Source organism: Colius striatus, chromosome 1 (genome assembly GCF_028858725.1).
Source record: "Colius striatus isolate bColStr4 chromosome 1, bColStr4.1.hap1, whole genome shotgun sequence".
Lineage (NCBI taxonomy): Eukaryota > Metazoa > Chordata > Aves > Coliiformes > Coliidae > Colius > Colius striatus.
This window is the reverse complement of record NC_084759.1, coordinates 31,968,857-31,995,928: the sequence shown is the minus strand read 5'-3', so window position 1 is coordinate 31,995,928 and position 27,072 is coordinate 31,968,857. Positions and strand designations below refer to the sequence as shown.

Sequence of the window (27,072 nt, the reverse complement as noted above, 5' to 3'; positions counted from 1 at the left end):
CCTATTCCACTTATTTCCCACATGTTGAACGAGCCACCTCCTGTTTTTGCCATAAACAACCAGAGGGCCTCTTAAATCCATGACTCACTCCGCAGGCTTCTCCTCCACCCATGTGCGTGCAAAAAGGTTACCAGTTGCAGTCGATGAATTAACACTAAGTTTTTCGCAGCATCGTCGGTAAATGAGTCGCCCGGCGCTGGGGATGGGATGCCGGAGGCCGGACTACAACCCCGCGATGAGTTTTATTTGTGAGGGGAAGCAACTGAAGAGGGGATTCTCCAGCCCCTGCCCCCCGGCGGTACGAACACCCCGGGAGCGACAACACAGCCCGCTCGGGGCCAGCGTCCGTGTGCCGACCGGGTCGCGTCCCGCCCGGAGCGGCGCCGGCCCTCGGCTCCGGCTTCTTCCCCGTCGCCTCAGGCGCGCGCTCACGCCCGCGCGGCGGCCTCCCCGCGTAGAGGCGCGCGGCCGCCAACCACCTCACGCGCGCGCGCCCCCGCCCCGGCAGCGCGGAGCGGCCGCTGCCCCGGGACGGCGGGGACAGGCAGCCGGCGGGGAGACAAGGGCAGGGCGGTGGCGGGACGTCGAGGGAGGAGAAGGGAACGAAGTCGGCACGCAGCACCCCCGCCGGAACACGCGCTGCCCGAACTCTACAGAAAGTTGGCAGGGACGCCCGGCGGGACGGGGCGCGGCGCCGACTGCCGCGGCCTAAGGGCGCGCACCGGGACCCGCCGTCGCTTCCCCGGCCCCTTCGCACCCCGTCTCGGACCTCTCGTCTCCCACAGCCGCGGCGGGGCAGGAACAGCCCGGCACGGTGTGCTGCCGGCGGCGGGGCTCGAACCTGTGGCCCCGAGGCGGTGCGGTTCGGCTCGCCCCCCGGGGCAGGGCGAGAGCCTCCCCGTCGTCCCGAGCGCGGGGCTCGCCGCGGCGTGCGGCGCGCGGGCGGCACTCACCGAGCGGTGGCAGCGGCTGCTCCGTCTCCGAGCGGCTCCCCGCAGAGCGCTCGCCTCTCCCGGGGGCGGGGAGTTGGAGCGGGCGAAGGCAGGAGGTGGGGAAGGGCGGGGGAGGAGAGCGCGGATTGAGCCCTCCCGGTGCCCGTCGCCGCTCTCTGTTCACGCCCCGGTGGCGCGGCAAGCAGAGGGGACCGGCGCGGCGGCGCTGCCGGGGACGCGGTGATGTGAGTGGCGAGGGGAAGCAGGCTGCGCCGGTCGCGCCACTAGCGCAGCCCTCCTGCCCTGGGGGGCTGGGGTCGGGCAGGACTGGGCACGCCGGGGAGGGAGGGTGGCGGCGGGGGAGAGCCGGCGGCCGGGCTGGGGCCCGCAGGCCATGGGGAGGCCTTGGCGGTAGTGGAGCTGTGACCGGGCTCCTGCTGCGGCCGGCGACCCCCGCCTCGTTGAGCGAGTTGCTTTCTTGTCGCGCCGGTGCCTTTGACCTCGTCCGTCGCCGTCGTCCGTCCGTCCCCCCCCCCACCTGGGGTTGTTTGTGCTGCTCTTTCGGCCTCTTATCTGTCCCAGACACGCCGGGCAGCTTCGCCTCCCGCCCGCGGGCGCTGCGGGGCACGGGAAGGGTGTCTGTCCCTCCGTCCCCTCAGACCTCGGCCTCTTTTGGAAACTGGTGCTGCATGACGCTGTGGAAGAAGGCCTCCATGCCTTTTACTTGCCATTGCTACCTCTGTTTAAGTCTTTAATTGGAAAATTTGTGTTAATGGCTGACCGCATTTGGGGATGTAAAAATCCGAGCTTTGGTCTTTATTGAGAATGTCATAGGAACGACATTTGCTTGCTTCTGTTAACTTTTCCAGGTTACCTAACTTCCCTGCTGAAAAAAAGAACCTCATCAAATATTTCTTTAGAGATCTTTCTGTGGGGAAGTATTTGATGGTTAGGTTCTGTGAGCCCATCATGCAGACTGCTATTCTGTACAGCACTGTTCTTAATTTTAATTATTGCTAAAATTATACCTGAAAAGTTTCCTGACCCAATTATGTTGCTGTTTTTCTCTCTTTACTAATTCTTATCATATTCTTCCTAACATAGCCCATATCCTTCTTCTGCAACTACAGCAGCAGACCTCTGCTCTCAGGAGATATCTGTGACTTGAGATATTTAACTTTTGAAGGCTGACTTGGGCAGTTCACTTGAGGTTTCCTGTATAAAAAAGCAACACACACCTGTGGAGTTCAGTTTGCTTCTCAGATGCCAATTTAGGATGGGGGAAGTGATGTTTTGGAGATGACAAGTCTACATCTACTGACATGGAGAACTTGAACAACTTGATATTTCACTTTTTTAGACAAAGTTAAGGGAGATGAGGTCCATGGGAGCTCCATGCATGCAGCAGCCTGGCTGTCCTGATATTCTTGTGCATTTTTATATAATGGTTTAAAATATTTGTAGCATTACCTTTAAAGTTACGTCATTTACAACTTAGAAAATAAATGTGGCAAAGCAGATCCATGCAAGTGATCTTCAGCACCAATACAGGTCAGACTGAGCAGCCTCCGTGGGCTCTGCTCAGATTGTCTTGGGGGATATTGTGATTCATGTGTTGTTCAGAAGTGGCTAATATTTATAAAAACACGCAGCCAGTCAGGTTGTAAATTAGAATTTACAGGAGGCTTGCCAAAAATATAATTGACTCGAAGATCAGAAGAATGAATCCCTTCAGAGAACTGCCCTGTTTCTTGTGGATGAAACTCCCATCCAGTACTACTCTATAAGAGCCTACATATAGACATGTGTTCTGTGATATCTTAGGAGTCCAACGAGCTACAGTTGAGTAAGACATACGCAGCGTGTCATGGGTGCTGTTTTCTTGAGTCCTTATTTTTAAATACTTTGATTTTTTTAAATAAAAATTAAAGGTGTGAATGTAATAAGAGCTTTTAAGGTAGGACTAGTGCAGTATGGACAAATGCTGTGGATTATTTGGGCATTTGGGTCATTAGGGTCACAACTCTGGGACCTCTTCACAGCACAAGAAAACCTTTTACTTTTTGGCCTCCTTCCCTACAGATGTTAGTGTTGCATTCTTAGATCTTAACAGTACAGGGATATTTGAATTAGAATTAGCTTTTCTGCAATGACTTCCCATGTGGAGGGAGGTGTATTGTGAAATAGATGTGATTTTTTTTTTTCCCTTTTGTTCTTTCTAGTTCTTTCCATACAGAACTGTTACTTTTCTTTAGAAGTACACAAATAGAGTTTATTGCTATCTCTATTTCTGAATACTATGTCCTCCTGAGTGGCTGATACAGAGCAGCAGCAATAGCTAGTCTGAATATTTCCTCATGTAGTCAAGAACTTGACTCTGTGTTTTACTTATTTCTTATACCTGTATTCAAGAAGATGATGCATGCACAAGCTGTTCAGTGCTCAGGCCTGCAGAAAGCTGTAAGGTATTAACTTTCAGGAGGTTGTAGATACTAAAATGAAAGAAAACTGCTGAGCATGTGTAGGATGTTTTTTACCCCCTAAAGGCTTATAATCTGGACAGATACATCCCTGATACAAACTTGCCCTCTATCCTTGCCAAATTTCAAGCATCATGTTTTAGAACAGAGCTATTAAAAGCAAATGCTCAAGATTTTCTTCTCACAGACAAATCCTTTTTTTGTCTTGTGTTCAGAACTACCTGAAACAGTAGTTTCTTCCCCCTGCCCTCCTCCTCTTTAGTGCCAGCCAGTGTGTGGTAGGAACAAAAACCTCCACCCCAGTCTCAAAGTAAAGTTTGCCAAAGCTGTTCTCATCTGAAGATAATGTCTTTATGAGGGTTTTTTAACCTTCCTTGTATAAGGAAGGCTGATTGCCCTACCTGTTAAAACATTAATGGTATGTAAGTTGTGAGGAGAAGCAGCTCACAGGTTGACAGTTTGGTGCCCCGGACCCTCGTACATCTAGAGTTACTCTGCAGGTTACTTTCTGAATGTCGTTGACAACCTGTCCCATTTGTGTGTTCCCAGAGCTGTGGTTCCCGTGCTGGAGAACAATTTCATTCTCACTTGCTCTTTTTCCCTCTTTCCCCTTTCTCTGAACTTGTTGCAAATTCTATCTCTAGGTGGTTTGACCAGTACAAGTTGGAAGAAAATCACAGTTCTTTAGAAGATACAAATTTCTTGCAAGTTAGAGCAGAGTTTCCAACCCCCTCTGGAGGTTTGCAGCCATTTGTCCAGAAGTTGCCCAGTACCCATCTCTACCAACACTGATCTGTTCCCTGTGTGCCCAGTAGCAGATTGTCAAGCTGACTTGCTCAACCAGCTCTGGAGCATCAAGCTCCAAGCAAACTTTGTCAGAACCCTCCCCAGGAGGCAGAGTTTTGCAGTAAAACTTGCACACCTCTCCATGTCACGGGGCTTCCCTTTGGGATCCACAGCTGGGTAAATATGCCCAGTGCTGAACCTCAGCCTTGCTAAAGCTGGAGAAGCCAGACTTGATGTGCTCCAAACTGTCCCTTACTTTTAGCAAAAGGAAGAAAGGTGGCTGTGGTGGTGATGGCTAGCTGGTCAGTGTTCCAGTCCTTAGCATGCTGGCACAGCTGTAAGGCTGAAAACAAGAATCAACCTTAATTTTACTGGATGTAAGTGCAGACAGAAGATAAGGAGTCCTAAAAGCTGTACCATTTTGACTGCAACAACTATTTAAAATAATTAGGTTTCCATTGATTTGATCACAGTTATTCACGTGTAAAAGGCCTCTTTACCACTTGTTAAGCATCTACCCTCAAGCTTGTGTCTGGCAGATCAATAAAATAATCACATACTTAAACATTGTCATCAGTCTGGATTAACTTTCAGGTTTGTAACTGGAGCCTGTGAAGCACTTTTAGGATCTCAGTGGGATCTCGCTTCAGTTGCTGCTCCTTTCCCAACACTTCTCTCTGGTTTGCTGTCATTGCAGCACTTTTTGTGCTTTGCAGGCTCCTCCGTTGTGACAGTGGCAGATGTTACTCAGTGCTGAGCTTGCTCTTTTTTCGAGTGGTACAAACTCATGTGGAAAATCTCTAAGAGAATTACTCAGCATGTATCACTCCTTATGTTAGTAAATTGCAGAATTGGGAGCATAATTTACACAAGTGACTTCACTAATCTTGAAATGCAGGATTTAAGGTTCCCAGGATATCAGATCTTCTGGAGAGATTATCACTCACATTTAATATGTAACAACAGAGAACCAACTCCAGTATTTTATCAAAAGCAATAGGAGATGAAGACAAAAGGTTTCAGTCATCAAGACCTGGATTTGTACTTGACCCTCATGTTCTCCAGCATGATTATATGTAGCTACAGTGCTTTGGGAAAGATGTGATAACCAGTACTGTTCAGGAAATAAATGGGTGGAAAGCAGAGCTGTGAAATACATCTTGTTATGCTCTTAAGTCTTGCCTTTTGGTGTGTGCAGCTGTACAGTCTTAATTTTAGCACTTGCACTTGACTCTGTTGATAAGTAAGAGACATCCCCGTGAGTTTAAACTGAGAAATACATAGACGTTCTTGAAACATGCTGTGAGGCTCTTCTACAATTTGTATGGTTTCTATCAGAACTGGTCCATTGCCTTAGGAAGGTTAACCCAGCTTTTAGCTGGAATTTTATCTTAGATAATGAGAAAAGATTTAGAGATAATTCAAGAGCTACAGCTCAAATAGGAAAAAGGGCCATGAGGGTATTTATGAGCTCTGAATTTCTCCCTCCCACTCATCTGGTTTTCCAGCCAGATTGTTCGATTTCCCAGGCTTTGACCCTAGTGTGTTTTGATATATAAACCTCAAAAGCCTTTTAATTACATGTGTGACTTAAGTAACCACCCAGTTTTAAAGCACACCATTTAGGGATGAGTGGATTTCTGTTCAAACTGAGGGAAGCCCAGATGCTTCTTACTAGCTTTCCAGAAAACTGTTTGAAAAGCTGCACGTTGCTTACACAGTACTGCTTAGAGATGTCTTTGCAGAGCATATCTTTCATACTTAAACTTTTCACTAATAGTAGCCTTCTAGAAGTGGTATTTTTACATAAAGCACTTATAGGAGAGTGGTTTTTGGTATCTGCTTAATTTTTAAGAGTTTGAGTCAGTCAGATCTATTTCTGTTATTAAAGGTCTTCTCACACATATGAGGTTTGAGGGTGCTATCATTTGTTTTTATTGAATGGAAATGTCAGGAAGTATTTTCCTTGAACTCTGCACACTGATCTTTAGGTGGAAGGCAAAGATTCATTTTTGGACTCATCTTTTTTAATGTTCTCGGCATAATCTTGAATTGGTTTTGGTTTTGCCTCCCATTCTTTTTCATTTTAACTTACAGAAGTCTGTTGCTGGAATGTGTTCTGTTGAATCAAAGCACTGCATCTGTTGCCACAAGCCAACAAGAAGTGGAATTATTTCTGCATAAGCCTCATCTGGCATTTGAAAGCATTTCTTGATGAAGAAGCAGACATTAGAGAGATTGTTTTATTGTTAAATACTTTCATGTACTAACTTTTGAGCTCGGAGGAGTTTTCCCCAAGTTTCCTCACACATATGCAACTTATCTAAATTGCATGGTTCAGAAATACTTACATTTTTACACTGAAACATCCAAACAATTTACTGCTGTGTCTGTGACCCCACAGGTCAGAGTCTGTTCCAGGATTACCCACAGCAGCTCACATTGTCCAGAACTGCATCTTTTTGTTGCTAAGTTCACTGTGCACAGCAGCCAAAGCAGGCTTTGACAGTAATTCTCAGGTTTTGCACTTAGAAACATCTACTGTGTGCATTTTAATGAAAAACACTGCAAGTTGCACTTTTCTGACAGTTCTGTGTTTAGTTACAGTATCCAGAGCTGCATGTTTATCTCTGGGTTCTTACAGCATCAACTCCATTGGAAAATATTTGCAGTCTTTGAGGGTCAGATGGGTACAGTCCCAGTACTGAACTGTGCTTTATGGGACAGAGTAGTCAATGCAGCTATTTCTCCTTGCTCCCCATACTTTGGTTTTTGTTTTGTTTTTGGGTTTTTTAACCAAATTCTTAGCACTCAGTCACCCAAAGTAGACTAGTTTTTAGTTTCTGAAACTGTTTAAGTACAAAAATGTGACCTTGATTATTGTTTCATATTACACATCTTTCTTTTTTCTCTCCCCAGGGCCGATTACTGGAAATCTCAGCCAAAAAAATTCTGTGATTACTGCAAGTGCTGGATAGCTGACAACAGACCTGTACGATGGTCTACCATACTATGTCCATGATTTTTTAAACTAGGAGTTTGATTTATAGGATTTTTTTACATCACTTTTGATACTAATCTACTGATGCATGAAATTTGTTGTCCTAAAATGCCTTTGTATTACTTGTGACATTTAAAATATATTATGTGAGAGCCAGATATGCAAGATGGTGTGTGCTGCTCTACGTGGCAGTACAGATAAGAACTGAAATACCTGACCCTCCTTTTATTTCAGTTCCTGTAACATAACATTTGATCTGTCTTGAAACTTTGTTTGTGCCTATTCCTAGCCTTTATATGCAAGTAGAAAGCAAAACCTGGCATACTCACTGTTTATATATGGTAGGCCTGGTACAGCCAGCACTCTTAAGCATTTAGAGTAGATTTCTGTCATTTCACCCAGCCCACAGAAACATCACTGGATTACAGAAAGGTGTTCCTGACTTGCAGATGCCATTTGCACACTGCTAGACCCATTGGTTTCTTGCTTTAAAAGTTCTGTATTCCTGACTTGATGCAGGAGTACTCTTGGAGCTGAGCTTCATCTGGCTTACAGCTTGATACCTGCAGTTCAAAAGGACAAGTGTCAGCTAATTTGTTTAGGTTTCTTCCTGTAGTCAGCAAAGAAAAATACATGTTAAAAGGGAGACCCAGGTAATTTATAAAGTCTGTCTTTAAGTGACGAATCATCCCCCTGATGTGCATCCTCTGCACATTGGTTCATGTGAAGAAATTCTAGGGTTACAAGATCAGGTTCCAACACCTAACATCTGAACACCTAAAGCTGCTCAGATGGCTTTTGTGAGAACCACAGGAGGACTCCTACTGCTGTGCTTTTAGAGCTTCTCAGCTCCTTTCAGTTCCTACTGGCTTCAGCCTTTCTGGCAGCTTTTTGACTGGCAGACTGTTCTCTTGTCCTTAGTTACCCAACTCTCCCACTTTGCCTTTTTGTCGCTCTAACAGATGTGTGGACTTGCTGTCTAGTTTAAGTTCATGGTGTCCTTGTGGAGCGAAGCATTATTTAATTAAGGACCGTAGCTTAATATTTGGAATGCTAAATGAGCCCCATGATTTTTTTTTAAAAAGCTTTTATGAAAACAGAGTATAAAAAAAAGTGAAGGGCTGATACTCAGAAGGATAGCATGGAGAGAGAGCTCAGGTTCCCTTTTACTTGTCTCTAATATATTTGCTGAACAGTATTATTTGAAAAAGGTTGAAATCTTATAGGCTATGCAATTTGGTGATACTCTTTTGGGGCATTACTGATTGTTTTATAATTTCTATATTGAGTGTTTCTCACTGTTCTTGAATTCCTATAGCCATTTTATAGCTGTAGTGTTTGCTGTAAGTGTTTTAAGAACAGGTTACATTTAGGCTTGTTCAACTAAGTTTAGCCTATCTAGATTTTAACTAAAATCAACTAAATGAAAATTGTACAATACATATTATTTTTCTTGGTTTTGTCTCACTTTGAAGAGCATTGAGTTTCATGAAAGAGGAAAGAATCATAAAGAAAATGTGGCAAAAAGAATTAGTGAGGTAACTCAAATATCTTATTTGCATGAATGTTCATTTTTAATCTCTTTTATTATCAGACTTGTTCAATTTATTTTCTTGGATTTTATTTTTGTTTTGTTTTAGATTAAAAAGAAAAGCTTGGAAAAAGCAAAAGAAGAAGAAAACATGTCAAAAGAATTTGCAGCAATGGAGGAAGCTGCAATGAAAGCATATCAAGAGGATTTGAAAAGGCTTGGAATCAAGCCAGGTAGTTCATATAGCTGACACAGGATTGAAGACATAGTTACAAGAGTATTGAGTAGGAAGGTTTTTTTCTTAAATTAGGTTTTAAAAGCACGAGAGGAGACCTCTAGGGCTGTGTTTGCTATTTAAATAAATAAATAACTTGGCAAATTGCCAGTAGTAGAAGTTGCAGTACAGAACTTTTTAGCTGCAGTATCCTCTGGTGGATGGAACAATCTAGTTCAGAGCAGAAAAATTAAACAATTTGATAAAAAATAGTCTGTAGTTGGTGCTTTGAGTCAGCAGTGCAGCTTCCCTTAGTTAATTTTATCTTTCACTTTTACCAGACAGAGGCAAAAGTTCCTATTTGAGTAGGAGAGCTTTGGTTCCCATAAGTGTTAAGCAGTAGAGATGAGAATCTTGCTTATCAGCTTGCAGCTCAGCAAGTACCTTTGCTCTGTCCATGTGAAGACATATCCTTTACAAAAAGTTTGCAATTCCAAGGTCCTGTAGAAGCTTGCTTTTTCATAACTCTTGTTTAAGTTTCTCTTTTTGTTGCTGTTAGCTCAAGCTCATTGGTCCTTACGATTTTTCTCTTTATGTTACTCATCTTTTTATATTTGGACTTTTTAATGACACTGTAGTATAGCTCCAAGCAAAGATGCTTTGAATATAATCTTTCAAGTTTTCCTGCTATGAATGTAATACTAATGAGTGGAAATCCTCGTAAGAACAAGATTTTCTATTTGCTGTTGCTCAAGAGTGACCAATATTTAAGGTCAGATTATTACTCTGCTTTTTAAAAGGCGGTATTATTTTCTTTAAGATGAAGTAGGTCCCAGTTCAACACAGACTAAAACACAGAGTAACACACTGGAAACCAAAGTAAAGAAAGAAAAGAAGGAGAAGAAGGAAAAGAAAGAAAAGAAAAAAAAGTCATCCCAGGACACCTCAGTGCTGCCAAAAACAGAGAAGAAGGAGTGGGTGCAAGGACTTTCTCCTGAAGGCTATACGTATTACTACAACACAAAAACAGGAGGTAAAAACTAATGAGGGGCAAATGCACATGCAGTTATTTGATAGAAATGATAAAAAACTACCTGCATTTCTTTACTCTTCTGCTCTTTCAGTAGTAAGCTGATTATTAAAATGTGAACAGTTAGACGGAGGTAGGATATTTAGCATTCAAGACATAGACATCAAGAACTCCAGACTGGTTTTGCTGTTTGTTAATAATGGAAGAATGTAGTAATTCCACAGTTTCTGGAAATGTTTAACCTTTCAAAGGTTAAGTATACAAAAGATAGCTGTGTTCTTCCTAAAGAAGCTTTTGGATCAGGAATGTGAAATAAATTGATTGGGCCTAAGTAAATGAGAGCAGTTTTGGGTTGCTGTCTGATTGTCTCTTTCCACATTTCTCAGTTTTATCTAACTGACAGACTTCTGTTGAGGAGCTATGTGTTAAGGTCAACTTTAGAGCATAAAAGCAACCCTCTTTTATGATTAATGAGACTATTACAAACTGTTTCTTATAAATGGAACGATTGACATACAGTTAACCATAGTCTTTATACCAGATAACTTCCAAAAGTAAAAGTCCTGTGTGTGTAATTTCTTTTGGCCTATGTTTCCATTTAAAAAAAAATAATAAATCACCTTTTTTTGTACCAAAATTCCAGAATCTGTATATCAGTTTAATAAAGAGTCTGTAAAGTGTTTGGTCCTGATAAAGCCAACTGTAATTACGGTACTTTGGTTTATTGTTTATACCACAGTTTGATCAAGGATGATTTATGTTCCAATGAAGTGTACCCATCCTACTTGTTTGTATGTGTGCACACAGCAATGTCACACCCTTTAGATATGAGGGAGTTTTTAAAGATTATGAAACATAAACAGAATTGAGTGATGGGTGAAATGTGTTTTTGTTTTTTAAGAATCGCAGTGGGAGAAACCGAAAGGATTCCAAGGCAACTCTCAGAACTCACAGACGGTAATCATACTTTTCTTTGTCCTTGTAAACACTTACCAGTAATAAACTAAGCAGTTGCAAATCTTCTGATTGCAGAATTTCGATTGCTTGCCATCAGTAAACTTAAGAAAACATGCTTTGAATATAGAGAATGTTTTATTATATACTTGCTGAAAACGGAGATTTTACTGTACAACTCTTTTCTTGGCTTATTTGTGTATCAAGGGTAGAGAAGTGATAGTGATGGTTGTCATTTTACAGAATGTGCTTTTCATGGTGCTTCAAGCCAATAAAATTAAAAGCTTTTAGGAAATTCTGAATAAATCCTGGTCAACTTTTTGGTTCTGAAATATAATTTTAAAAATTAATTCTTACATCTTTGAGGCAGGTAAGACTTTTTTCTCTTAGGAGACTGCAGAATACTCAATAGTTGAACACAAAAAGGTTGCCTGCTTTTTGTATTTTCTTTAGGATGCAATTCTGTGATAATTCCTGAGTTTCTTATGGTCAAGGAGCCTATGTGCAAGCAACCTTTTAGCATATAGCTTTATTTTCCATATGTAAGGCACAAGAAAACTCACAGAACAGTCCAAAGACATAAAGATTTATTATTATTACTGATGGGCTTTCTCCTGTTACTTATCACTCTGAGGTTTTTGTGCTTCACGACATTAAAAATAGAATTGTTTTACAACACTCCTGTGAAGTGATGTTATGTTTCCACATTTTCAAGATAGGTGTCATATGTACAGTACGATTTAAAGTCGATTTTTCTTGCTAATGTTGGATTTTATGTTAGAGATCAAAAAGCCAGGCCTTTTCAGAGTGCTGGACGCTATATTGTCACATCTCAGGAGGCAGCCTGTGCTTAGTACTGCTTTAATTAGAGGAGAAAGTGGTTGTTTTTGCACATATTTTCAGGCAATTGAATCAATTCACAAAGCGTACATGAAGTCTTGTCTGTATTCCATCTCTTGTTAAGGCAGTGTTTTATCTCAAAAATGCAGGCTTTTCCACCCAGCATTCGTGCCCAGGAGACTGCACACCCCATGTCAGAGCTGCCCATCACATGCTGCTCTGGCTGGCTGGTCCTTTATCCTGTGGTTTTGCACAACGCCTTAGCCAGCATTTCAACTTTATCTTTTCAGTCAAGGCGTAGCTTTGCAACATTTATAAGCCAGTCTTTCTGTGGCCTTCCACTGAAGGAGGTGGTCCCTGTGACTAATCTTGTATGGTCCTTGGTGCATGTTTGCCCTGACAGTGAACTACTTTAGGGAGTGAAAACATCAAAGTTTAGGTTAGTGCTCTGTAGGCTTATTTCCTTGCCATCGGTTCTGTGGGTAGTCAGAGAAATGCCACTGTGGGAGGAGCAGATGGAGGAGAGAAGGAGCTCCCTTCTTGGCAACAATCTGAAGTTTAGCTCTTCTCAGCTATATCATAAACACACACCTTCCCTCTCAGATATCTCTCTAATGCCACATGGCTGTATTTTGCCATTCCTCCCTCGCCCTGCTCAGTGACTTTGTGGTGTCTTGCGTTATTTTCGCTACTGCTAAAAACAAGCATTTGATTGTTCCCTTATTTAGTCTGAGTTAAAGATATTGGGAACATTCCAGACCTCTAACAAGGACTCGACTGCCTGGAAATTCAAGGGCGTGCTTGCAATGTGTAGTGTAAGTGAGATTCACAGCCCTCATTTTATAGCTTGCTGCTCCGACTTCATAAGAAGTGGAGAGAACAGAGTAATGAAAAGGCGTGTTAAAAACTACCTATAACCTCAGTTAGATTGATGTCCTGATTGCTGGCATTTAAGTAGTGGTGTACCAAGTGTCAAATACCTGCTGAAAACCTCGAGATGTAAAATGCTCAGGATCTAACTAACAAAACGGATAGTTTATACTTAAGACTAGGTTTTCATCCCATTTCTTCTTATGTAAAATAAGTTTTCCTTTTGCTCCTTTGGTTGAAATTTGCACGCTGAGAATCTTCAGAGCAGAACCTTGAGGGAGCTTGCTCACCGAAGGCTTTTCTTCCTGCTCTGCACCTGATTTTTCTGGTTTACAGAGCAGGTGCAAGAACCTTAAATTCTGGTTTGGTTTGGTTTTGTTTTTTAAGAACAAAATGCATATTTAATGAAGTATTAAGCCATTGTGTAGGTGTGTGTGTGTGAAAACCTGTCTACACGTGTATGTGTCTGTATACACGCACACATGGACATTCATTAACGGAACAGTAACATACAGTGAAGGTGCACAGATGTTCTGCCTAACACAGAGGAGTGGGCAGCATTAGGACTGAAGGAGCAGAGAAGTAGTTTCAGGTGTTGATGAAAATTGGGTTCTTAAGATGTTAAGTCACACGTAATGACTGATTCTCTGGCTGTGTCTGATTCTGCAAAACATCTTTATGTTGATGACACATCCACAAAGACATGCTTCTGACTTCTGCCACATTTCATATGTATTTATTAATCAGTGGGGGAAAAGTGCTTTGTTGCAATCAGTGCTTCACTGAAGAAGTAAATTCCTTGGCATGCATTCCTGCAAAGTTTGATTCTTCAGTTATTTTTGTTGAAGATCTATTTCGGGATAAATTTTAGAAGGATTTTTTTCCCCTTGTTTTTGTTTCTTCTGTGCTACTATTTGTTGATATTGGGTGTATGTAGCCCTCACAAAACCGAGTCTTCCAGAGGAATTTTTATAATAATCACTACTAAAGATGACACCAACAGGACATTACAGCCTCAGAGGTGAATACTTCGGAAAACAAATACACATAAAATCATGGCCTATATAATAATTTGAACTGTGTAGTGACTACACTGCCTCATACTGATTATCCATTGTTTAAAAAAAAAAGTGCATTTGCAGTATTTTGAGTTTAAGCAATTCACTTTCATTTGAGTCAAAGGGGATGCTTTCTGACAGCTTGAGGGCTTCAAGCTTTAAAACAGTAAAATTAGCGCAATCAAAAAATACTGAAGGGTTGAATAAATCTTCTGAGTGATGTTTTGGCTGATCCTTAAAACTTTTTCGATTAGTTCCTGTATCTTTTCCTTAGGTGGCAGAGTGGGTAGAAGGTGTCACTGAAGATGGTCATACCTACTACTATAACACACAAACAGGAGGTAAGGAGAGCTTGTTTCCCAGTAAAGCCCAGTTTCAGAAGAGAGGATTTTCAAAGAAGCTTTTCTTGTTTTTGCAAATGACTGCATTTTAAGGCTGTTACTAAGTTTTGTGGTTTTTAAGCTGCTACTTCAGTCAAAATACACTTTTTGTTTACATTAGTGCTGGCTTCATATAGCTGTGTTGTCAGTATGTATATGTTTGTGCTTCATAGGGTTTTTTTTAGACATTCAACTTCTAAACTATGCGTTCTCTTTCTCCATGTATATTGAAATTATAGTTGGAAAACCAGAAAAGGGCAGGCTTTTGTTTTGATGTGTATGTAGGACCGAATAAGAACTTCCTAAACTTTTCCTCTTGCTGACATAGCATTGATAAGAGAATCCGGGATCTTACCTCCTACTTCTTTTCCCCATTCTTTTTCCCTTACACGGGGAACTTTGTGGAAACTCCCTCCAAACAGGCATCTGCTTTCTAAATCTGTTTGAATCATTTTAACATCAATGATATCTCTCTGGAGAGCAAGTGATTTTATGCTGGCTGTGAGTTTTCCTTCTGCTGTTGAGTATGCAGTTGTGCTCCTAATGTCATGCCAAGAATGGGGAAAAAAACCCTCAAAGCCTTTCAGTTTTTCAACATGCCACACACCTGCCCAAACGATTTGTGATTTCTTCTTTTGAAAGGGGAAGGAGATACTATTTCTTTTTAAACAGTGCTTTGTAAGTTCATATACGTTTTATGCCTTTGCTTGTGTTAGTTTTTCAAGTCTTTCACAGACACATGACACTCAGTAAGAATGTCTTTGTGATCACCATATCTGGGAAAGTTTTGGCCAGGGAGATTTTAAAAGGATCCCTTACTTTTACATAGTTGTGTGTGTCTTGGAAATGACTTTTCAGTTCTGTTAACACTAATCCCACCCTCTGAAGACACACAAATGCTTAAGGGAAGCAGTCATGGTGTGTGTGTGACCTCAGGGCTGTAACGCAGGAGGCCTTGCTCACCATGTGTTGGACTGCTGCCCCTGGCTCCTTGCTCTACCTGGCACCCCAGGTACTGAACATTCTCAGTTACTGGGCTCTAGCTGGATGACAGCAGTACCCTGAAGGGACTATGCTGTTAATGCAAAGTCGCTCATTGCTGGTTTATTGCACCTTTTCATCTAGGCACATACCTGTTAAATGTTGTTTTCAGTTAGAGATTTCTTTTGAATAGACACAGTAAGTGGAAAAACAGGAGGTTTGTTACATTTGAAAGGTCATATAAAATTACAGATTGAAAGTTGGTGTAATTGTGCCAAAAATTGTTACAAAAAAAAAAATCCAGTTTTAAGATCATTGAGTCAACTTTTATGTAAATACTTCTTTTCAACATATTTGCTGCCTTTTAATTGAAAACGAGTTCATACCCTGTACATAGCTTCAATGACTTTTCAGACTGATGTTTGCATTTCTTTCTTTGCTTGACAGCTCTTTAACTGGAGACCTAATGTTGCCAATCCAGGTAGCACAGGGAAGGGGTTTATCTGCCTGGAGAGCTGAGGGCAGTTACCATTCTGTACCTTATCCTGTCTTTGTAACCAATGGACAACTCAAACCAAACAGGCACCTCCAGAGAGCAAATCTTCTGCCCTGTGTAAGGATGAGAGGGACCAGAGTTCACCAGGCGTGATATTTTTCTGAAGCATTAAGTAAAACAACAATGAACTCAGCTGTCATGACCGTTTCTCTGCTGGGAAGTGAAATGTTATCTTTCTGATGATGTTTATTAAAGCCAACATACCGAAGAAAGGCAAAAGCCTTGTGCTTAGTTATTTGCTGTATTATTTGCACAAGGCAGCACTGCTCCTGAAAGGTAATGTTGTTAAAGCAATAGCAAATCAAACTTAGAAACATTAATAAAATGGTTGTTCTAATATCTTGGACAGTATCCACATGGGAGAAACCAGCTGGTTTTGTTTCATCTTCAAATGAGAAGAGTCGACGTGACAACTGTTCTGAAGAGCTTGCGGAAACAGATTCCAAAGCGTCTGAATCAGACTCAGAAGACAGTGAAAATGAAGGACAGACTTCAGAAACAAATTTCAAGGTAAGTTGTCAGAGTTATTTTACATACTGCATTAATTTTGTAGCATAAGATGATTTATCTCTCGTGATAGGCCGTACTCGTTGTAATGTGGTTAAACCATGTGACCAAAAGTAGAAGTTGGCACTTGTTTGAATAGTAAAATGAATCTTTATTCAAGCATCTGACTCAATAGTGGCACCATTCCAGAGCACAAAGCATGATCTTTCCCTCAACCCACCAGAAGTAGCTTGAATCCTGCAAGAAATGTGATGTTCTCTGAGAAAGGTCACAGTCATCTCCGAAATCATCCACTAAATGGTTTGGATTTCAGTGTGAGGATGACTTGAAGCCTTCACTGGTAAATGTGGCTGCCAAGAGACTTTCAGGAAAGGCTTTTGACTGAAAATTACATGGTTGTAATTTCCTCACTAATTGGTAAAAGCATTGGCAGCACATGGTACAAAATCTGTATGTATTATGTATTTTTGTCTTTAGCTTTCAAACTTAAGAGAAGGGGTGTGATTATGGCTCTGGTCAAGTCACAAAGTTCTTCTGAAGCTTGTCAGGGTTTAGGCCCATCAGGGAACAAAAGACCAAGATTAGCCTCAAGTACCTAAGAGGCTGAGAATTGCCCAAGGGCAGGGAGAGCTTAATTGCCACTTAAGGTTCAGGACAAAACAGACCAGGCTACTCGGCTTGGGGAAGAAAACAGAAAATAGTTTAATGCAACATCAACTAAAACATACCCCCAAAACCCAAAACATAACCAAAATAAAAAAACACAGAGTAATACAACAATGAAGAGTCCAACCAGCCCTTTAAGAACACCTTGCCACACCTCCCCTCTTCCTGGGCTGAGAGCCCTGATCCCAGGGTTTTTACCTCCTCCCCCCTTCCCCAAACGGCTCAGGAGTGGGGGTTTCAGTCAGTCTGTTACCGATAGCTTCTGCTGTTTGTCCCTCCTCAGGACAGGTGGGCTCTGCACCCATGCTCCCTGCAAGTCCGTGGGGTACCTCATACATTTGGCAGCCCTGCACGGGCTGCTCCGACGCGCACTTATTCCAAAGGCTGCAGCTCCTCTGCCCCTCGTGTGGGGCTGCTCTGCGGCGTGCAGGCTCTCCAACACGGCCTGGGCCATGGCCGTCTCCCCACACAGTCCCTCGCCCGTCCGGGCTCACTCACATGGAGCTGCTGGTAACTCTCAGTCCTGCCACGGATCTCCACAGGTTTCAGGGGCACAGCTTGCATTCTCGCCACGGCTTGCAGAGGAGTCTCTGATCTACTGCTCCTCCTTCCTTCCTCCTTCTCTGGCCGAAGGGTCCGCGTGGTCGCCTCCATCTTGTATCACCCATACATCTCCTGCCAGCACTTCAAATTCCCGTCCCCTAAATAGTGCTGGCAGAGGCGCCAGATTGGCCCAGCCGGGCCGGAGGCGGGTGTGAACCCAGGAGCTGGGGGAGAGTCCAAAAACTCTTTACCGGGTCTTCACTGCAACCCCCTCCCCCTGTTACTAAGCCAAAAGCTGCTCCTTGCTAAACCATGACAAAGCTGGTAGTCCAGAACAAACAGAATTTAACTATAAAATGTATTCATAGCTAAACCTTGCTTTTAAAATATGTGTTTTTGTATCACTGCACATGATTATAAACTGTTGCCAGGTGTTGGCTGAAAAGTGTGTGTATCTGCACGCACAGGAAGCTGCGGGTGAGTTATTGCCTCTTGTTCTTTTTTAGGACATGCTCATCTTTGGTTTGTACCCGTCGCTCCTTGCTAACTTCAGCCTTGATACGTAGGGTTTTCCAACCTTAAAAAATCTTCACTGTTACAAAAAGTCTTTTCACTGCTGTGTGTGATGAAAGCTCAAGGAGAAAACATTAAAGATTTTATTACAATATGAGTTTAACATTTGGTTGAAAAGTATGAGTAGTAGAAAATAGTAAGTAAAGTATGTAAAATAAAGCCACATTGTGTTTTTATTTAGGCATTTTTGCTTAAGGTGGGTTTTTTCCTCTTTAGAGGAAAGGAGATAATGGTGATGAATCAGAGGAAAGGAAAAAATCTCCCAGAGCTAAAAAGCTAAGTCCTTACGGGAAGTGGCGAGAAGTCAAGTCAGAAGAAACTCTTGATCAAGACAAGAGTCCATCAGGTTCCCAAGAAGCCTCTAGTGATGCACCCAACCAGACCAACCCATATGGGAAATGGAAAGCAATTCCAGAAAAAGCAGATGACGACGAAGAACCAAGGTGAGGATCTCTTTTACCAGAGTTATTTTCATCATTCTTGTTTCCAGAATGCTTGTTTTCAAGAGCTGAAGCTTTTTTTTCTCAATTCTAGCAGAATTATCACAGCAGTGATTGGAAGCATAGCCCAGACACTATTTTTTTTTTTCAGCAAGTCTTTCAAGTTATAACTCTCCATGGCAGATAGTGGTGGTGGTTTGGTTTTAGTGTAGATGTTCACCATAGTACAAAGTAAAATAAAATGATTTAATGGATCAGGATTTGGCTGCGGGAACTGGGGCTGTTTAGTCTGGAGAAGAGGAGACAGAGGGGAGATCTCATTAACATTTATAAATACCTGAAGGGTGGGTGTCAGGAGGTTGGGACATCCCTTTTTCCTATAGTAGCTAGCAACAGGACAAGCAGTAATGGGATGAAGCTGGAACACAAAAAGTTCCACTACTGTTCAGGTGAGGGAGCCCTGGCACAGGCTGCCCAGAGGGGTTGTGGAGTCTCCTTCCTTGGAGGTCTTCAAGACCCACCTGGACTTGTTCCTGTGTGACCTGATCTAGGTGAACCTGTTTCTGCAGGGGGGTTGGACTAGATGATCTCTAAAGGTCCCTTCCAACCCTACCATTCTATGATTCTATGATCAGTGCCATCCATCATTTTTGTGAGAGGCTGAGCATCAACTACTTAAATGTAGTTACTCGTAAGCTTTTGTTCCTTAGCATCATCTCCTTTCACAGTCTGGTTCAGCTGCCTCAGGAGCTCTTGTGACAGTGACTCGACTGCTTCCAGCCTTGGAACAGTACTGGCAGCATTCTTAGGGCCTCTGGCTTCCAGGCTAAACCCTGTTTCTTTCAGATGAATATTTAATTGAGCAAACTCTGCCCAGAGTTCAAGATCTATCTTGATCTCCTGAGACTCTCAGCAACGTTATCATGATTGTGCTGGATTAGCATTGCTTTGAGTTCCATCCCTGTAGGATCAATAGTTGGTTTTTTAGACTAAGCCTGGTACATTGGGCTGAGTTGCTTCAACAAGCAGTGAAATATTTCTCACTTTGTGGTGTCGTGCTAATGCCTCTTCACTTGAAGGACAGGGCCTAAAAGACATTTCAGGTTTTTGTGTCTTTCACCCAGCACTGCAGTAAAAATTTTCCCTCGTTTCAAAGCAGACTTAAGCAAAACCAAACCAAAATGTGCTGCAGCCTTTTCTGCTGTCACTATGGGCGAGTCCTGGAGGTTCTTACAATGCAGCGGGAGATGCTTTCTGTAATAATTTCACTAAAGAGATGAAAGACAGAACACGTGTGATGTAGTTATGCCAGTGTGAAATCTGGGAGCTGTCCCTCTCTCCCACATCCAGCCGATGTACACTGATGTTTTCATGGCGTGCATCCAGTCAGGAGGTTTGGTTCAGTTTGGTTTCCTGCATAATGCCTGAGATGGCTCGTTTCTTTTGGTGAAGCATTGTCCTGGTTTGGGCTAGGATAGGGTTAACTTTGATGAGGAAGTAGGAAGGGGCACAGCATGGGCAGCTGACCTGGGCTGGCCAACAGGTATTTGATACCATACTGACATCATGCCCAGTACATATAGGCAGGGAGCTAGTCGGGGGCGGTGCTGTGGACCCATGAGTTCAGTAGCAGTCGTGTGGGGTGCCGGGTGGTGAGCAACTGCAGCACACACCATTCCTTTTATATATCCCCTTGTTTACTGTTAAAACTGTTTTTTCCTGAACTTGTTTCTTATTGTTGTTCTATTAAACCATTCTTATTTCAACCTACGTGGGTTTTTTTCCCCATTTTCTCTGGTTCCCCTCCTCGCTCCGCTGGGAGGGGGAGGAGTGAGCGAGCACCCTCGTGGCTCTTTGTCCGCAGCTGGACAAAACCTCGACAAGCATGCTGTCCTTTAGGGCCAGTTTCTTCTTGTGGGGTCCTCTAGGAGTCTGGAGAAATTAGGTTTCAGGTAATGAAAACAGTTTCCTTCATACTCACCCTGTTCCATGGCATTTTAGTTCTAAATTATTCAGCAGATGGAGTTTTGACACTGTCCAAACTAAATTAAGCCAATAGATTTCCTTGAAGATTATCATGTTGACACAACACCTCCTGTATTGGCCCCGCTAATCACTCCCTGATTCCAGTGCTGACAAACTCTGGGTTTTGGGTTTTTCACTGTCCCATAAGGAGTCTGTACATTAACACACAGGCTTGGGGCACACACTGAGAAAAATGCAGTTGTTCGTTATTTACCTTAAAGTGAGACTAGGCACAGAGCTAGCCACTGTCAGATACTGTTGGGATAGTCTGATAGACTGTTGGGATACTGCAACAGTCACATTTTTTTTTGTTTGGATTCTTGTGGCTCTTGCTGGACTGCATGAGCTGATTGTGTCATCCTTGAGGCTTAGGACCTGAAGGTAGGTATGGTACATGAGCTGCCATCAGACTAACACTCAGTAGTACTGACAAGATTTCTTGTATGGTCTGGCCAGGAATACACTGTCTATCTCCTTGCCACAGTGTGGATTCGTGATGTAGATCATTTTCCACTAACTGGTTGTTCTCCATCGTATGGTTGTGCCCCAGGTTTTCCTGCAGAACACAGGGGCTTGCTGTTGACCCCTTAAAAGCAACGGGCAGTGTTTAGACAATGCCTTTGATTTGTTCAGATCAGAATTAGCCCCAAGACTGTTATCCAATGCTGCTTCTCCCAACATGGGGTCCTTGGCTGATTTGGTTCACCTGCTGTCATGCAGATCCTTAAGGATGGACACTTGTGGAAGACCACTCCCTGGCATTTTGGCAGTGAACTAAGTGCTAATTACTGTCTTTCAACATTCTTAAATTTATACACAGGCAGCCCAGTTATCTTCTGCAGGACTATTTGCGTGGTGAGTGCTTGGGCCATGCTATCAGTTCCCTACAGAGCAGGGTCTTAGTTTTTTACTATTTATGGCAGCCCACATGGAAGAAACAAAAATCATGGGTTTTTGTCATGGTGATGATCTTGGCAACCTGATCTAGGTTGACCTGCTTCTGCAGGGGGGTTGGACTAGATGATCTCTAAAGGTCCCTTCCAACCGCTACCATTCTGTGATTCTATGATCTAGCTGAAAGCCGCTTTGATGATTCAATATGGATGTCACCATCTGCAGTACACAGTGTCGTTTTTCTCCATGTAGTTTAACCCTTTTCTCTTCTCTCTTCACAGTGAAAAAGTGGACCTGGAGCTTCCTAGTACAGAGAGTGACAACGTTCCACCTCCAGTGCTGGAGGTTCCAGAAGATGATACGACAGTGATTTTTAAGGAGAAGACAGTGACCTCGCTGGGAGACCTGTCAGAAGGGGTGCCAACCTTTAAAAAGAGGAAATTCGAAAATGGGAAATCCAGAAACTTAAGACAAAGACTGAGTGATCAGTAATACTTCCCAAATCATTTCAGATTCCGTTTCAACTAGAGTGAATTTAAAAGTTTAATATTTTAAACAGGCTTTTATAAAGAAAATATTGGCTAGAAGTTAAGGATTTACAGGTTTTAAAGCACATGTGAGTTGCAGTGTTTTTCAGTTTTATTTTGATGTGATTGACTTGAGATTGGAAGGTTGTTTTCTCTTACTTAAGCAATATTGTAAATACATTCATTTTTTTTATTTTACCCAGCCTATCTAAGTTCCATTTCCTCTGTGTGTGCTGTTTTAAATACGTTGTGTAAGGTTTTTTTACTCCCTTTCTAAGTATGGCCAAATGTAGTAACCCTTAACCTGTCAAAAATGATGCAGACTTTTTCTTTATACAAAGGAACTGGATCAATGGCATGTACTAGAGAGTAAAGTCAGTCCCCATAAGATGGTTTATGTGCAGTAGTTTCCCAACCAATGAGTAAAACTATTGTGCTTACTAACCTTTGGCTAATCACTTGCAGAAGACTAGGTGTTGAGGCTGTCAGCATTTCAAATAGATTATTTGAAACTGTTTTTCGAGCAGTTAGTCACAACAGTGCCACTCATCTCAGAGGACATTCTGAAAAATGAATTGTGTACATGCAGGATAAATGTGTTAAACCTCTGCAGAGGAGTGAAACTGTAACTTTTAATAACAGCCCCAGGGCCACCTGTGTTGGAGTAGGTATTTCTGTGATGTCTTTCCCTTGTATTTTGCTTTATTGCTGTCTCTACTTGAGTTTTCCCTTCTCTTTACACATGCAGTTTTCTTCTTGTAGTCTTTTTTTTTTTTTACTCTTTCCATTTAAAAAAAACACCTGCCTGCTATTTTCATCCCAAAAAAAAGATTCCAGAGACCTTTCCCTGCTACAGCACCCTGCACCCTTCTTGAGGCTGATGGGTTTATTCTGTTGATAGGAGCAGCATGTTTGCTGAGGGGGGCTCACCATGTCAAAGCTTCAATGTTCTCAGTACCACAGGAGAGCAAAACAACAGATGGACAAGTAGAGGTGATGGCTACACTCTCCAAGATGGCTTGGAGGGTTGTAGATTTGATTTCTTCACTTGGTGGGACTGGTCTGCATTGAGCATCATCAAGACTCGTTTGCTGCTTCTCTGGGTATCAAACAGTGGACTCTAAAGGGGTCCATTTAGAAAAGATGTCTCTAGATCCTAGAACTCACAGTATTTTGTTCAGGCCACTCTCGGGCAAAAACACAAGGGTGCAGCTAAGACAGTTCACCAGCTGTAGAAAAATAGAGGTGGTGACTGCTGTGCTTGAACTTCCTTGAGCAATTGGCTGTTGCTGTGTCAGATCAGCAGAGAAAGGGAGTGCAAGACAAGGAATCTGGTTTATCAGCTATTCCAATAGCAGCTGAGTCCTTTTCTTTATGCTGTGGCATTTTGTCTGTGCATAGAAGAGAATTAAGTACTGTAGCCATGTTTCTTTGGCTTCATCAGGGTTGTTGTACCATTTCTCATGTTCATTTCAAGAAATTTGAGTTTCCTGTAATAGCTCGCCCTGGACTGACACTTAGAGCTGCAGGATGCCTGCTGGGTGCTCCCACAGTCACAGATGCAGGGGAATACAATGTGTGTTCCACAGGAAAGACCTCTCATGTGAGGCTAGAACAGAAATGTCCTTTCTGTGAGGACAGAGTCTCAGGTTTCTTAAAAACCAGATTTTTCAGATTTTGTTCTTATTCTTTGAGCACTACCCCAGCAGCTAGGAGCCTGCTCCAACGTGAAGCCTCCTGTGTTTGTGACCAGTTTACGCTCGTTTCCTCCCAGTTTGCACAAGTAGCTTCAGCTGAGTAGCTTTTCTTCCTTTTGAATCCATCGTGTCTTTTCGGAATCCCATAAAGCGTCCCTGTGTGACAGGACCTTCAGTGCTCCACCTGCAATTCTCTTCATTCCGGCCTGACTTTGCCTGGACTCTGTTCAAGGAAGATTAAAGCCACTTGTGATGTCACTAATACTTCCTTACTGTCTTGGAAGTAACTCTTGCTACTCCCTAAAGCACATTTGCCTTTCACATGACTGCACCACACTGTGAGCCTTGGGTGCCCTGTGATTTACCAGCACAACTGGCTCTTTCTACTCCTTTTACCATTACCAGCTGCCAAGTTAACAGCTGATTGTGCTTTCCTTTCAAGCACAATTTGATTTTCTTACAAACCTGTTTTGAACTCATCCTGCTTTTGTTACTCCAAGCCTAAAGTATATATATTTCTCTGTGATGTCTGCAAAATGTTTGTATTGTATTGTTTATTAGTACAGGGGTTTTAGTAGGCTCTGCTTGTTATATCCTCCGAGGAGGACGTCTTTCCTCTTTTAGTGAGGTTCTCAAAATATTAGCATCCCTCCTTAAAACTGTTTTGTCACATCGAAGTGGTCATAGGCAGTGATCTAAGAGACCTGTAGCCAAATATAAAACTACTCAAAACTTGTTTCCTTGAGGAGCTGCTGTTAATTGGAATCTGAACCAAAGGTCTTAGCCAAGGACTGCGTTAAATAGGACAAACCAAAATATTAGGGGAAGAAAGATTAAATGTTTCCTTTGTTCACTGCCAGTAGAGTTGGTTTAAGTAGCACAGGCTTGCTCCTGCTGCTGTGGCTTCCAGAGCCTGCACACGGCAGACACAAGGCGCTGTGCTGCCTGTCACCTCCACAGGGCAGTTTGAGGAGAGACCAATTTATTCTTTGTCCTGAAGTGTAAATTATACTAAGGGCCCCCGTTGCACCAAATTTGATCTTTCCAAAGCCACTGTTTATTGTTGCACTGTGCTGTCATTCATTCTCTTTATTGTGTATGTAAACCAAATGTTTTCTCTTCTATAAAAAAACAGTGTCTGAGAGAGATGCAAGGCAGACGCTGCTTTTCCAGGACATCTGTTCTGCACAGAACTCTCTCCCTTCTGGGCTATTGCCCTCCAAAATCTTCCTTTGCAGTTTGCTGTAGGAATCCTCTTGGTATTGCCACAGTTAGCTCCTCATCTGCTAATCTTTCCTTTGACAAGGAATGTTCCTTTGACTGTTTCAGAAGAAGAGTGGTTTTCTGACTAATCCATTTTCTCTGATGCAGTGTGTTGTTGTTATCTGCTTGCACTGCAAGCCCTGAGTGAGGATGGAACCCCTGGCCTTAGGGGCTGTTGAGAACACGATTACACTGTGAGGAGTCATGAACATGATTACACCATGAGGAAGAGAGTTGGAGAGAAAGGGGAAGTTGTCACAGTTTCTGATGATCATGTATTTTATGTGGTTTGGGGTGAGTCAGCTCACTGCTCTGTATTTTAGTTTTCCTTACCCCATCTTTCTCCTGTCTTGTCTATTTAAAGAGATGGCTCCACAGTACAGGTCACCTATCTTTGGTGATGCTTTTAGAAGCAAACACATTTCATATACTAAAAAAGACAATTGTTGTTTGAGGCATTTGTTACAGCAGGAGCTGTGCAAAGACTTGCTCAGTTTGACTCAGGTTATAGAATAATCCTTATTCCTAGTCAGCAAATTTTAACCCTTCACCTGGGAACTTATAGACTGAAATCCAGGCTTTCACAATAAAGATTGCATTTTGTTTGAACCTCATAGAATCTCTGCTGCAGCTTCACCCAGTCCTGATATTCAGATTTAGAAGGCGGGATAGCTGGTCATGACATTGATCCAAGTTAAATTCACTAACCTCTGCATGTATAAAAACATTCCTCCTCCTCCTCCTCCCACAACTACCCCCGTAAAACATAGTGCAGTGGCATCTGAGAAAGGGAGTAAAAAAACTATTTCACGCTGCTTGGTTTCCTTGATTTGCTTTTTGAGCTGTGCCTCCCCGTTTCAGTACTTCCCTCACGATTGCTGTCCTCCTCCGTTTGTCTTCCTCTGGCATTCCCAGGTGTGCGAATCCACGTGTGGCCGCAGTGCTGCCTTTCTGGCCGCCGACGGCCCCTCGTCCCCTGCTCTGCCGAGAGCCTCAGAGAACCTCCCGTTGTCCCACATGGGCCACCTTGACTGCAGATCCCAGCTTAGGCCGGGTGCTGCCACAGCCCCCATGCAAGCATCTCTATTTGCAGACACCACGAAGATGTTTGCAAGCTGACTACATGTGCTCTTTTGATTGCCCTGATGAGTTGTTTTCCCTAGACAGATTTCATTCCGTTCCTCCTACGGGGTTTGCAGCCCTTAAATCCTTCTGTTTGTTGGTACAGAAGCTGCCCGTGTTCCATCAGCTGTGGCAACCCCTTGGTTCTCTTTTGTCAGCCATATATATCTCTTTAGTCTCTTATATCTACCTCTTAAGTCCTTCTACCTTCTACTTGCTAAATTATTATCGTAGAAATCGCGTTAACCATTGGTGTGATTAACAAATTCAGCTGTGTGAAATGTTTTGGGATAGAGCTTGAATAAGTTTCTGCACAAAGCAAAAAATGCTGCAGATAATAATCTGAAAAAAAGGCTAAAATTGCCCAAGAGGATTCCCAGAGAGTGTCAGCAAATGCAGCTTTGATTTTACCTGTAAAAGTAGAAATAGCCAACGTTAAAACCCATCAGGCAGCACTCTACAGACCACGGGCCAAAGAATATGGATTTTAAAGGCTTGTTCACTGAAGCCAGAGTGAAGAAGAGTGCGGTGATGGAAAAGTGCTTCCTTTAGGTTTTAAGTATTATCTGCAGAGTTGAACAGCTGGTTCCCCTTTAACAGCTTCTCAGTTGCCATTACAAAATACTGCGAGCTCTTGGAGTGGAGTTGATAGGAAAATAGCGAATAAAGCTTTCATTTGAACAGTCTCTGTGGCTGTTGTTCATCTGTTCAAGGGTTTTAGGACAACCTCGCAGATTTATGGGTGCATATTCTGATAAAGGTGGGGCCTGGTGTAAATATAAACAAAGTTGCTATGTAAAGGTGGAAACACTTCTTAAATAGTTTTATCTTGTGGTCACCAACATAGTGTTTGGATGCCTTCCATTAAGCAGTTAAACTGGAGCCTCTCCCCCTGCAGCTGATCCATACCCGTTATTGCCAGCCTGTAGGCGTTGCTGAGGTCAAGCTGACTTGTGTGTCTTCCTGGAGAGTTTCTTTCCTAAACTGCTTACTGCAGGAAGTCAAAGTTCAAATGTGCAAATGACTCTTAAATTGCACAGGAATATGTTTCCTGATTAACTTACAGAGCTATACATTTAAAAAACAAAACCAAAAACACAACAAAACAACCCAACCGAAACCCAAGAGCTTTGGTAACTAAAGTGTTTGAACCAAGTCAAAAAATTGTCACAGCTTGCTGTGCAAACACACAAAAGAACTGA

The 27,072-nt window shown here is 42.7% G+C and overlaps 2 protein-coding genes across 5 annotated transcripts in view; one reads left to right on the top strand and one right to left on the bottom strand.

Moving 5' to 3' along the window:
• The window catches only part of ELF1 (E74 like ETS transcription factor 1), a 91,857-nt gene extending 90,380 nt beyond the window's left edge, over positions 1 to 1,477 (bottom strand). For all 3 annotated transcript variants that reach the window (XM_061995311.1, XM_061995280.1, XM_061995288.1), the window contains exon 1: positions 954 to 1,477. The gene's annotated coding sequence lies outside the window, so the exon portion shown is untranslated. The remainder of the gene's footprint in view (positions 1 to 953) is intronic.
• WBP4 (WW domain binding protein 4) lies at positions 1,051 to 26,556 on the top strand. Of its 2 annotated transcripts, XM_061995333.1 has the most exons (10): positions 1,051 to 1,177; positions 7,118 to 7,190; positions 8,675 to 8,737; positions 8,840 to 8,963; positions 9,765 to 9,977; positions 10,876 to 10,931; positions 13,971 to 14,037; positions 15,963 to 16,123; positions 18,119 to 18,345; positions 21,543 to 26,556. In XM_061995333.1, coding segments are annotated over exons 1-10 (1,197 nt in total). In that variant the 5' UTR covers positions 1,051 to 1,175; the 3' UTR covers positions 21,754 to 26,556. The 2 variants fall into 2 exon arrangements, with proteins under 2 accessions (XP_061851317.1, XP_061851328.1); XM_061995344.1 differs by lacking the exon at positions 1,051 to 1,177 and having other exon boundaries at positions 7,118 to 7,852.
• Positions 26,557 to 27,072: the final 516 nt, after the last annotated feature.